The sequence below is a fragment of the Peromyscus leucopus genome, chromosome 13 (genome assembly GCF_004664715.2).
Source record: "Peromyscus leucopus breed LL Stock chromosome 13, UCI_PerLeu_2.1, whole genome shotgun sequence".
NCBI lineage: Eukaryota > Metazoa > Chordata > Mammalia > Rodentia > Cricetidae > Peromyscus > Peromyscus leucopus.
In genome coordinates this window covers 52,030,836-52,043,874 of record NC_051074.1, presented here as the reverse complement: position 1 = coordinate 52,043,874, position 13,039 = coordinate 52,030,836, and the positions used below count along the sequence as shown (strand labels likewise).

The window sequence follows — 13,039 nt, the reverse complement described above, 5'->3', positions numbered from 1 at the left end:
GAGATCCGCCTGCCTCTGCCTCCTGAGTGCTGGGATTAAAGGCGTGCGCTCCCACCGCCCGGCTTAAAGTGATTTTTTTTTAAAAGATTTATTTATTTATTATGTATACAGAAGAGGGTGCCAGATCTCATTACAGATGATTGTGAGCCACCATGTGGGTGCTGGGAATTGAACTCAGGACCTCTGGAAGAGCAGCCGGTGCTCTTAACCTCTGAGCCATCTCTCCAGCCCGTGATTTTTATTACTTCTCAAAATTTGAAAAAGTAAACTATGAGTCATAGTTCTAGTTATTTATTCCCCAAACTCCAGATCTCAACATTCAAATTCAAGGCAGTAATAATTAATCTACGCTAGCCTCGGCAATGTGAGTTAAAAATAGAGAAAGAACAAAAGTAGTAGAAGGTGCTAATAATCACATGAAGAATGACGTCAAAACAGGCATCTGAAGAACTGAAGACACCTGAGTTCAATCCACGGGATTCAGGTGATGGGAGGAGACAATGAACCCTGAAGGTTATACTCTGGCTTTCACATGTGTGCTGTGCACATGCACATACACAAAATAACACATGTAACTTAAAACTTTGGAAAGAGCTGGAGAGAAGGCTAAGTGGTTAGGAGCACATACTATTCTTTTAGAGGACCCAGCATTCACATGGTCACTCCAGTATTGGAGCCCATCTGGGTTTCCTGGTGGCTTTGCCCAGCAGGTCTGCATAAAGAGGATGATTGGACCAAGGCCTGAGTATCAGGTGTTTGGAAGGGTCTACACTTGGCTGTGTCTAGTAAGGGGGAGGTCTTTTGCTCCACCCCTTGGCATTATGACAAAAAGCCCTTTAGAATAAAGTTCAGGGCTGGCGGGTTCAGACCCAGACCCTCCCGAGGCTGTCCTGTGTTTCTGTCTTTCCTCTCGTCGTCTAGGTGTCTCCTTCTAATACTTGTCACTTCTCCCTACTCAAGAGGACCCTAGGTCGTAAAAGTGGCGGCTGGTCTGCCACATTCTGGTTCCAGAGGACCGTGTACTGGCTATTTTTTTTTTAATGTCAACATGACGCATGCTAGAGTCATCTTTAAATCTTAGCTGAGAAAACCCCTCCCTAGGATTGGCCTGTCCGTCCATCTGTGGAGTCCTGTCTTGATTAGTGATTGATGTGAGAGGGGGCCCAGCTCACTGTGGGCAGTGCCACTCTTGGGCATGTGGTCCTGGATTGTATAAGAAGGCAGGCTGGGCAAGCCCTGGGGAACAAGCCAGGAAGCAGCACTCCGTTGTGTGATATTTTGAGTTCATTCTGAAAATAAAGCTTGCTTTGAGTGAGAGGGTGGAGCTAGCCACTAGCTGACCAAAATTAGCCATAGAAGTTTGGAGGACTGTGGACAGATAGGAGACAGAAAGTAGTAAGGCGGAGCTGAGGGAGGATCTCAGCCCTTTTGGAGGAAAGAACCAGAAGTAAGAAGTGACTCATGGATTCTCTGCAGTTTCTTGGATCATTCAGGTTCTTACTCCAAATATGTCACTCCCGATTTTTTATTGATAAAGAATAGTTAGTTAAACGCTTCAACACTCCTTCACGGTCTCTGCTTCAGCTGCTGCCTCCAGGTTTCTGTCTTGAGTTCCTGCCTTTATACAAAAGTGTAAGATTAAATAAACCCGCTGGGCAGTGGTGGCACACGCCTTTAATCCCAGCACTCAGGAGGCAGAGCCAGGCGGATCTCTATGGTGGTATTTTATTTGTACTGAAATGTGATTTTAATTGTATGTTAATAAATAAAGTTGCCTGGGGGTCAGAGCTATTAGAGCCATAGCAAGAGCATGACGGTGGTGGTGTACACTTGTAATCCCAGCACTTGGTAGGCAGAGCTAGGTAGATCTCTGTGTGTTCAAGGATACAGCCTGCATTGGAGACACACGCCTTTAATCTCAATACCATAGAAGACCTGGATGGAGGTCTCTACAGACAGGCAGTGACGAGGCAGTCATGTGTTTGGGTTTACAACCAATGAGAAGGCAGAACAGAAAGTCTATATAAAGAGGAACAGACAGGAAGTAGGTCCCTTTTCGGAGAGGTCTCTTGGCTGAAGAGGCTAGCTGCAGCTGGAAGTGTAAGGCTCTTAGCTCTGATCTCTTGGCTTTCTTCTTTGCATTGGTTCTGTGTTTCTCATTTGATAAGATGGTTGGTTACATCTACATCTGGCGCCCAACGTGACAAGAATCCATTAAAAGCCGCTTGGCTTGGCGGCAGGTCTGGTTTCCCGCAAGGGTGGCAGGCCGGGTGGTCGGCTTCCTAGCCCAGGCCCAGGTCTGCTTGGCCTCAGGCCGGACTAACTGTGAGCTGCTTGCTTAAAGCCGGTGCTACAAACAACTCAGGCCTGCCCTGCCCAACAGGCCTATAAAGCCAACGCACGTGGTCGGAGCTTAAGGAAGCCAGACCCAAGCCTTGACTTGGCTCAAGAGGGAACACGTGGCTGCATTTAAGCTTTAGCGGGCTACGCTTTCTCTCTCTCTCTCTCTCTCTCTCTCTCTCTCTCTCTCTCTCTCCTCTCTCTCTCCTCTCCTCTTCTCTCTTTTCTTCTCTCTCTCTCTCTCTCTCTCTCTTTTTTTTCTCTCTCTCTCTCTCTCTCTCTCTCTCTCTCTCTCGGATTCATACCTCGGACACTAGGTGGCTGTTTTGAAATTTGCTCGGATTTCTACTGTTCTACGCAGATTTGGTAAGTCACAACGTATCAGATATTTTAAAGGAAACTATTTAAAAGAGAATTTTTTTCCACATTAAAAAAATGGGTTTTATGTGTCCATTGGAAGAAAATTGGGTTTTGTTTGAAATTTTAGGCAGTCTGACAATGGAACAACTATATGAGAAGATTAGTATTGTTGGAATTATGCACTTTATCACTATGCTTTCCCTCATTTTAATATTTAAAAAGATAGTCAATTTAAGTGCCAGGATGACAGCTTTAGAAAAACTTGTTAAACCTGTAAAAATTCAGACAGAAAAAATTAACAATGAAGCTGTTTCTAGTTTGGATCATAAAGTTACAGAAAGAAAGCCTGTTTTCACACATTCACCCTTAATTTATCCTGTAACCGTACAGCAGTTGCCTAATCAAATGACTACACAAAATATTTGGGCTCCAATTGAAATGTTGGATTTACGAAGGTTTAAGGAGGCAATAGTATCTTATGGCATGCATTCCCCATATGTAAAGCAAATGTTAAACTCTTGGTCTGCCTCAATTTATACCGGAAAAACCCATATCTGGATTTCGTACATTTTATACAGATGCCAACAAACAAGGAAAGGCAGGTTACAAATCAGAAAACTTAAGTAAAGTGGTTCAAAGTCCTCATAATTCAGTTCAAAAATCAGAATTGTATGCTATTCCGTTGGTATTAATGGATTTTTCAGAACCTCTCAACATAGTAACTGACTCTCAGTATGCTGAAAGAGTGGTGTTACATATTGAGACTGCAGAATTTATCCCTGATGCTTCAGAATTAACTTCACTATTTATTCAATTACAAGATACAATCAGGAAAAGGAGTCATCCTTTATATATAACTCACATCCGATCCCATACTGGTCTGCCAGGCCCTCTAGCACAAGGCAATGATGAGATTGATAAATTATTGATAGGAAATGTGCTGGAGGCCCCAGAATTTCATAAAAAACATGTCAATAGTAAAGGTTTAAAAGAGGATTTTTCCATAACCTGGCAACAAGCCAAAGAAATAGTAAAGAAATGTCCTACTTGTTCCTTCTACAATCAAACACCATTACCAGCAGGATGTAACCCAAAGGGTACTCAGAGGAATGAAATCTGGCAGATGGACGTGTTTCACTTTGCAGAATTTGGAAAATTGAAATATGTACACCACACTATCGATACTTAATTCAGGATTTCAATGGGCAACTGCTTTGAGTTCTGAAAAAGCTGATTCTGTAATCACTCATTTGCTAGAAGTTATGGCCATCATGGGTATACCTGCACAAATCAAAACTGACAATGCTCCATTGTATGTCTCTTTTTAAATGAAACAGTTTTTTGCTTATAATATAAAGCATATTATAGGCATACCACATAATCCTACAGGTCAAGCAGTTATAGAAAGATCAAACAGAACTCTAAAGTATATGCTAAATAAACAGAAATGGGTAACAAAACCCCCCAGAAATAGACTGCATAATGCTCTTCTAACTTTGAATTTTCTGAATGCCAGTGAGAAAGGAACAACAACTGAAGAGAGACATACCAGGATATGTATTACGTTAGGGATGAGGTTTTGCTTTTGTTTCTACAGGAGAAGATAAGCTGTGGGTACCATCACAATTGATAAAGGTTCGATTTGAACAAGAGAGACCTCTTAATTGAGGAGGTGATAGTTCATCAACCAGCATGAACATCCAATTTAAACTAACTTGTATCAATAACACATGCCTTTTCATTTAATCAGATAATAACTTGCCAAAAAGGAACATCCCCAAAATTAGTCTTGGGGAAAGGTTTTTGTTTTTGTCTTTTAGGAGAATGAAGGTTAAGAAATCTGAAGAACACAAGACAAATGAGACAACTGAAGAAAAGGGACAAATCATCTATCCCAGGAAACAGAGTGAAACGGTGTATGGGTATACATTATCTAAAAAATTTTATGTCTTCCTAAATGTTTGTTTCTGCTTTTCTCTAAAGATTTAACACTATTCGTCTTCTAATAGTCCCAGTTCAATTAAAATTTCAAGCTGACTTTGGAGTTGGAGAATGGCTCTCTCCTTCTTTAAACTCAAGCATGTTGTTAAAAGGAAAATGCAAACTCCCTGTATCATGCCAGAATAAAAGAGCCATCTTCTGCTATGGGACAGGACAAAAGCCAAATTAATTAAGGGACTATTCTATTACTAATCTATTTGATTCTATTCTGATTCTTTAAACTTTTCTTAAAGTATGAATTTTATGGCCGGGCGGTGGTGGCGCACGCCTTTAATCCCAGCACTCGGGAGGCAGAGCCAGGCGGATCTTTGTGAGTTCGAGGCCAGCCTGGGCTACCAAGTGAGCTCCAGGAAAGGCACAAAACTATGCAGAGAAACCCTGTCTCGAAAAACCAAAAAAAAAAAAAAAAAAAGTATGAATTTTATATCAAAATTTACAAGATTAATATATATAGATATATATACATTTTAAACTTTGTTAAGATATGAATGGTCATATAGAGTACTAACTAATTCTAGAAAAAAGGCTTTAATTAGCTGCATATATATGTCTTTGTGTTCGAGTCTCTTATCAGTTTTCTGCAGGAAATCACGGCCAGGCCTAACATCAACTGAAGTCTCCAGAAAGAAGATGGGGCCCCACAACAACAACAATTCCACGTGGACAATAATAATATCACTAAGCTGACAAACATCATCTACAGATCAGCTTTTTTTTTTTTTTTTTTTTTTTTTTTTTTTTTTTATGAATGACACTTTATTCAGTCATTTTCTTCACAACTGAAACTCCGGAATTCAAAATTAACATCTTTGCCTGTGAGCTTCTTATACACACCAGAAAAAGTTTCAACCTTGTGCTCCACGTTGTTCTGCTGGGCTTTGTCTAAATGAACCCTTATGAGCCAGCTGCCATCCAGTTTCACGCGGATCCTCTTCCCCACAATCTCACTTGGGAAGACCAAGTCCTCGAGGATGGCGTCGTGCACTGCAGTGAGGGTGCGGCTTCTGGGGCGCTTCTGCTTATTTTTCGTGCGGCTTTTCCGAGTTGGCTTGGGCAGAACCCTCCTCTGAGCAATGAAGACCACGTGCTTCCCACTGAACTTTTTCTCCAATTCACGAACCAGCCGGACTTGGATTTTCTGAAAAGACTTCAGCTGAGGAACTGGTACAAAAATTATGATAGCTTTCCGGCCACCACCAACTTCAATTTCCTTGGCCGCGGTGATGTTCAGTTCCCGCAGCTGCGCCTTGAGATCGGAGTTCATCTCCAGCTCGAGCAGCGCCTGGGAGATGCCAGACTCAAACTCGTCCGGCTTCTCGCCATTGGGCTTCACGATCTTGGCGCTCGAGCTGAACATGGCTCGTCCCTGACGGAGTTACAGATCAGCTTTGAACTACAAGGTGCTCAGAGCAATTTTGAGATGACTAGCTGAGATGATCCAGTCTCAAAGACTACTTGAATAAGGACTTGAGATAAACCCTGAACTTTGGCATTATACACAGACTGGATAATGAAGGATATGATTACATTTCCTAGAATTTGACAATTAACCTAAAATTTTTCTTTCAGGATAAAGAAAACTTCGCCCATACCCAGCAGGAAGCAATTTTAAGAATACGAGGTCCACATTCCCAAAGAGGTGGTGTGGGGCGGGTGGTTTTTTGGTCCTTTTAATGGGTTTTGGGACTGGTATAATTTTCATTGTTTAGGGGGGTTGGTTACAAGTTGTTGTCAAGGGTTAGGAAAAAGGCTAAGCAAAGGAGATTAGATTTAAGGTTCTTGTTTAAAAAAGAAAGAAAAGAAAAGAAAAAGACAATTACTAGTTTTAAATACTTTACATTGGATTGGATTGTTTTATACTGTATACAACTTTGAAATTGATAATGTTAGAAAATGCTACATTTATATTTTCTAACTGTATTTATACCATTCATTTAACAATGTAATGCAATTTTCTGATCTTTGAACGTTATTATTACCAACTATTAGGATATAAAGAAAGTTAGTAGTTAGACATTACAATAGAACTTGTCATATTAGATATGCTTTAAAAATTGAGCAGATATATTTTAGACAGGTCATCTTCAAACCCTTCAGAGATCTACAGAATATGGCATTTAAAATGTTTTAATAACTTAGAAATTTTTCTTTTTTGAGACATGTCGGCTCCTGGCAGTACCAATCTACTTCAGAGAAAATATGGGCATTGAAGAAACTGCATATGGAGTTAACTTTTATTGTGGCAAAAGTTAGCCACTGGACAACAAAATATCCTCGAATCAACAGGACAAAATGGACAGACAGGACACAAAACAAAGGACTACTGATTGTTGCCAAAACAAGTGTGGTTATGGCCTTATTAAAAGGCATCTTCTGAGGCCAGGACAATATGGCACCATCCCTGAAGTGGCCTTCACAATCCGGAAAAGGTACAGTGCCCTTTTCTTCGAAGGCAGCTTAACAGGCAGAGGGCCCATGGCTTCTGTTGTGCAATGGAACAGCAGCTGAAAGCTCACACCTCTGGATAGTAGACTGGCATTTAATAGAGGGATGTGGAGAAGAACGAGATGCTGAGATGAAGCCATATATACGCAGCCAAGAAGAATGGACAGCTGAAAACAAAAACCATCAACAATTTCCAGAATTTAAAATCCTTAATCATGACAGGACACTAGTGGAATTCAGGTGTTTCTGGTACGTGGACTGCTCTCACCCAATGTGAGGTTGAACTGTTGACCTTGTATACATCCTACTTCACAAATGAGTCTGTCAGATACGATAAGCCTATAGGCTGAAGATGATGCCCCAACACTGTGGAGAAACCTCAGGTGACTGTCCAGGCAGCTGGCTGTTTCTGTCAACTCACAAATTTTTTGGAAGTTGCTTGCATGCACTTCTTGTTTTTATTTTTGTTAGCTAATATTTCCTTCTTGGGTCTCTGAGGGAGTTGAAGATTAGTTAGTTATAGTTGAAGGTTAGTTAGTTATAGTTGAAGATTAATTAGGATAAAAAGTGAATTAGATACATTTTGGACTTACCAAAATAGGATAGATAAGGGAATTATTTTCTCTGATTTGTCAAATACAAATGGACTAGACATCGTTTAGGTATTTGTTACTTGTATATATTGTATATAGTTATTGGACTTTTGTATATAGTTTTTCTTTTGTTAGTTATAGCCTTTTTCCTTTTTTCTTTTTATTAAAATAGAAAAGGGGAAATGTGGTATTTTATTTGTACTGAAATGTGATTTTAATTGTACGTTAATACATAAAGTTGCCTGGGGGTCAGAGCTATTAGAGCCATAGCAAGAGCATGACGGTGGTGGCGTATGCTTGTAATCCCAGCACTTGGTAGGCAGAGCTAGGTAGATCTCTGTGTGTTCAAGGATACAGCCTGCATTGGAGACACACGCCTTTAATCTCAATACCATAGAAGACCTGGAGGTCTCTACAGACAGGCAATGATGAGGCAGTCATGTGTTTGGGTTTACAACCAATGAGAAGGCAGAACAGAAAGACTATATAAAGACAAACACAGGAAGTAGGTCTCTTTCAAAGAGGTCTCTTGGCTGAAGAGGCTAGCTGCAGCTGGAAGTGTAAGGCTCTTAGCTCTGATCTCTTGGCTTTCTTCTTTGCATTGGTTCTGTGTTTCTCATTTGATAAGACAGTTGGTTACATCTACAGATCTCTGTGTTCAAGGCCAGCCTGGTCTACAGAGAGAGTTCCAGGACAGGCACCAAAACGACACACAGAAACCCTGTCTTGAATAACAAAACAAAACAAAAAATATTTTCCTTTGTGTGTGTGTGTGTGTGTGTGTGTGTGTGTGTGTGTGTGTGTATGTATATGTATGTATGTGTATAGGAGGTTCATGGGCAAGCACGTGTGATGATGCACACACCCACGTGTACACATGTGAGTCCAGAGGAAACTATTAGGCATTCTGATCTATCACTTCTCTACTCTCTTGCTGAACCTGGAGCTAAGTTGGCTGGCCAGCAGGTGTCAGGGATCCTCCTTCTACAGTGTAGGAGGACCTACACAGTGTTGGGGTCACAGGCATGCTCGTGGCCATACTTGTCTTTTATACCCGAATTTTGGAGGATTTGAACCCAGGTCCTCACGCTTCTGAAGCAAGCACTAATACCCACCTAGCCATCTCCCCAGCCCAATTTAATTTTCTTATTTCTTATTGTTGTAGGAAAGAAATGTTGCAGTTGGGTGGAGGTGGCGCACACCTTTAATCCCAGCACTCGGGAGGCAGAGGCAGGTGGATTTCTGAGAGTTCAAGGCCAGTGTGGTCTATAGAGTGAGTTCTAGGACAGGCTCCAAAGCTACACAGAAAAACCCTGTCTCAAAAAAAAAAAAAAAACAAAAAAGAAAGAAAGAAATGTTGCTAGATGTACAATTTTTAGAATTTGGATCAGAACAGTTGGCCTTCAGGAGAGTAGCTTTCTAGCCAGGTGGTGGTGACACATGCCTTTAATCCCAGCAGGCAGATCTCTGTGAGTTCTACAAAGTGAATTCCAGGACAGCCAGGGCAAAACAGAGAAACCCTGTCTCGAAAAACAAAAAACAAAACGAAAAAAGAAAGGGGCTTTCTTATAAAAGGCCAGTCTCAAAATGTTCTGTTCTTCATATTTTTTTTTAAATGAGAATTTGAAAAAAAAAAAAAAGCTAAGTCTTAAAATTTCCTGTAATTTCCTTTCTTTTCCTACTTGATTAAAGATGTTTTCTTTGCTGTGAAATGTGGAAGTCTTAGCTTGTAATTAACTTCCCTGCCACAATGGGAAGTCTGTTATAGATGAAAGTGAAGTGGTTTTTCTTCATGTTTCAATACAGTTTTAATTACTGTGAGCTCTGTGTGTGTGTGTGTGTGTGTGTGTGTGTGTGTGTGTGTGAGAGAGAGAGAGAGCAGAGACAGAGAGACAGAGAGAGACAGAAGACAGAGACAGAGTATATGTACATGCATGTTATCATGGGCAAGCTATCATAAGGTCTATGACACATAGTGGCAAAAGAAATATATAACTCTGACCTCTGTGGGCATCAGGCATGTACATAGTGCACAGATATACTAACAGGCAAAACACCCCTATACATAAAATAAAGTTATTTTTGAAGTATATGTAACTAACAAAGAGATCTAATAGATGAAAATTAATCTTTCTATCCTGTTACATCTATACATAAAACCTCTAACTTACACAGAATGGAATTTAAATCATTCAGGGACCCGCTGACCTGGCTGCTGCCTGTATTCCCCCACCCTTATCTTCTAGCTGCTTCTACAGGTAGACTGGTCAAGGAATTCCTGGTCTCCCAAAATTGAGGACATTTTCTTGGGACCCAAGCTTTTATCCAAAGTATTATCTGCAGCATTTTTTTTTTTTTTTCCTGGCCCAAATTCCCTCCATTCTGGGTCCTATGCAGGCACACTCCAGTAGGACCCTTCCTGAATTATGGTGGCTACTTGCTGCGACTCTTTCCATTAGACCAACCTTCCTGCTTTAAGAATCCAGTATCTGGGCCTGTGCGATGGCTCAGCAGGTGAAGGAGCCTGCCGCCAAGCCTGATGGCCTGCGTTCAGTACCAGGGATATTTCTATCATGGCAGCAGGAAGATCTGCTGGGCAGTGCTGGGCTGGAGGCTTGGTGGGTCTTAGAAGCAGGCCTCGAATTCCTTTCTTTCCTTCCTTCTCTTTCTCTCTCTCTTTGAGACATGGTCTCTCTATTATGTAGCCCTGGCTGGCCTGGAACTCACAGAGATCTATCTACCTGCCTCTGCCTCCTGAGTGCTGGGATTATCCACTTTTTTAGTGGCTACTCTCACCATGGCTAGCGAGGCCTAAAATAAAGTGGAAGTATTGATTACATCTGGGGCTGAAAAAGGTCATTTGTTTTGGTAAAAGCCTGCAAGCAGGTGACCTAGTTAAGAGTACTTTTGGTAACACCACACACATTCCAATCGGTAGCATCACGATCAGCATGTTTTCAGGAGCTCGCCAGACCACGGTACAGGGCCTACTAAAAAGGAAGGGACAGTACTTTCAGTGAGAAGACTGTCCTAACAGCAAATAAAGAGCTGAATGGACTGGGGTGGAAATCAACAGCTGTTCTTAGATCAGAAACCTCCCCACAGGAAGGAGACCTGAGCAGGAAGATGTGAGCTGTAATTAACACGCTACCTGCGGGAAGCTCACAGCTGACTGGTCAGTTAAAACCTTCAGGGGAATGGCGGGTATTCAGGTTCTCTTCTCATACCTGCGAGATTGCCCTCCAGGAGTTTGATCAGAGTTTAGATCTTCTAGCAGAGAGTGGGAAGGACAGGAGCCGCTGTGAAATAAGCCGAGAATTCTGGTTGTTGATGTTTTTTAATGAAGCCTGCTATCAAGAGAAACTGTGTGCTAAAACCTGAACTGTTTAGGGTCTCCTGAGGGCCCAGTTGACCTGAGGGAACAAAAGTACCCAACTCCCACCAGCTGCCTAGGCTTCTATAAGAGAGAAGAAAAAGCTCAACTCCAGTCTACCCTGGTCTTCCAGGGAATTCGCCGATCAGAGGCACGGGCTCACTTCAAGACTGAACTATTGTAACATGCCCCCACACCTCAGTCGGCCCTAGACCTGAGCCACCTGACTCCATGATGAAAGTAACTGAGGCCATAAAACTCAGTAGGTAGACAGTACCCACCAGCCAAAACAAAGATAAAGAACTAATCCATCGGAATCCAGAGTTCCGGGAATTTGTCTCTCAATGTGCTAACTTTATTTCTTTGCTTCTGTAGTTCCACTTCTGGCTAATTGTGCTTGTTAACTGAAGTGTGTCAACCCGGGCCATGGTTTTTGTACTTAAAAGCTCATTCTGAGAAAGACTCAGGACTGCACTGAAATCCGGGACCCCCAGTGTGCTTGCAGGCTGACTAATAGAGGCTGTCTATTGGATCACACCCATGTCTGAATAGCCTTCCATAGTGGAGACTCCACAACACAGTAACATGTTTCAGCTCCCCTTGTCCCATCCCGGTCTCGCCACGTTGCTGAAGTCACAACCCGGGTGGGAAGATGGCTTGACCACCACTGCCAGCTGTGGAAGCTGAATCCCAGAGTTCAGTTCTCAGAACCCACGTTAATAAAGTGTCGTGGATCTGTAATAACAGTCCTCCTGAGGCAAGATGGTGGGGGCAGAGAGAGGGAAAAACGCAAACCTGTCAGGCCAGCTAGCCTTGGAAATACTGCCAAGCAACCAAAACAAGGGAGCCCCTCCTTCAATGAGGTGGAAATCGAGGCAGACTCCCCAAAGATGTCCCCTGATCTCTCTCTCCTCTCTCATGAAAAAAATGAATTATTTTTTAAAAAGACATACATATCAAAATTTCTCTTGCCAAGTAAGTCATGTCTAACTATCAAGAAAAAATAAGAACTGGAGACTTAGCTCAGTTGGCAACATGCTTGCCTGGTATGTGTAAGATCCTGGCTTCAGTCCCTAGAACTGTAAACAATGGGCATGGTGGCCGAAGCCTGTAATTCCGGCAAGTGGATGTTCAGGCAGGAAGATCAGAAATTCAAGGTCCTCCTTGGCATATAGTGAGTTCGAGGCCAGCCTGTGATACTTGTGATATTTAGAAGTAAATGAGAATTTCTTTCTTTCTAATAAGAAAGAAAGAAAAAAACTTAAAAGGTATTGAAAAGGCAAAAATATATGGATAGGCCAGAACTTGATTCATATTAGAGAGGCCAAAGTTATCACACTGGGAATTTAGAATAACTGATTTGTTTGGGAGATAATGTTTAGCATGCAAGAAAAAATGTCATTTTCAAGAATAAATGAGGGCTAGAGAGGTGTCTCGGTGGTCAAGAGCATTTGTTGCTTTTGCAGAGACAAGGGTTTGATTCCCAGCACTCCCGTGGTGGTTCACCATGATCTGTAACTCTAGTTCCCAGGAATTTCATGTCCTTTTCTGGTTCCCAAGGGCACCAAGCACTCACACAGTGCACAGACATACACACACACAGGCAAAACACTCACACATAAAATAAAATGAATAAATCTAATTTAAAAATAATAAAGATAAAAAAGAATGAGCACTGACAAAGCAATCACAAGGCAGAAGAGTCAACCTGGAGTAGACCCACCTGACCTGCCACACCCACCCTGTCCATCACAGACAGCCTTCCTCACAGCTGTTCATCACTGTATCTCTGATATGTTGCCTGGGGACAAGAGATGCGAAGGGGAGGGGAAATTCAGCTTGACTTCTGTCTGGTTCTTTGAGGTCTGTCAATGTCTGATGAAAATAAAACACTGAATAAAAAAAAAAAAAAAAAAAGAATGGCACA

At 41.9% G+C, this 13,039-nt stretch overlaps 1 protein-coding gene across 1 annotated transcript; it reads right to left on the bottom strand.

Annotated features, from left to right (window-relative positions):
* Nucleotides 1–5,444: 5,444 nt before the first annotated feature.
* LOC114682487 (40S ribosomal protein S7-like) lies at nt 5,445–6,076 on the bottom strand. Its single transcript, XM_037210470.1, has one exon. The coding sequence runs from the start codon at nt 6,056–6,058 to the stop codon at nt 5,462–5,464; it is 597 nt and encodes a 198-aa protein (XP_037066365.1). The 5' UTR covers nt 6,059–6,076; the 3' UTR covers nt 5,445–5,461.
* Between the last annotated feature and the right edge of the window lie 6,963 nt (nt 6,077–13,039).

Coding starts and splice junctions, on each gene's coding strand:
- LOC114682487 (XM_037210470.1), bottom strand. CDS start 6,058: ATGTTCAGCTCGAGCGCCAAGATCGTGAAGCCCAATGGCGAGAAGCCG.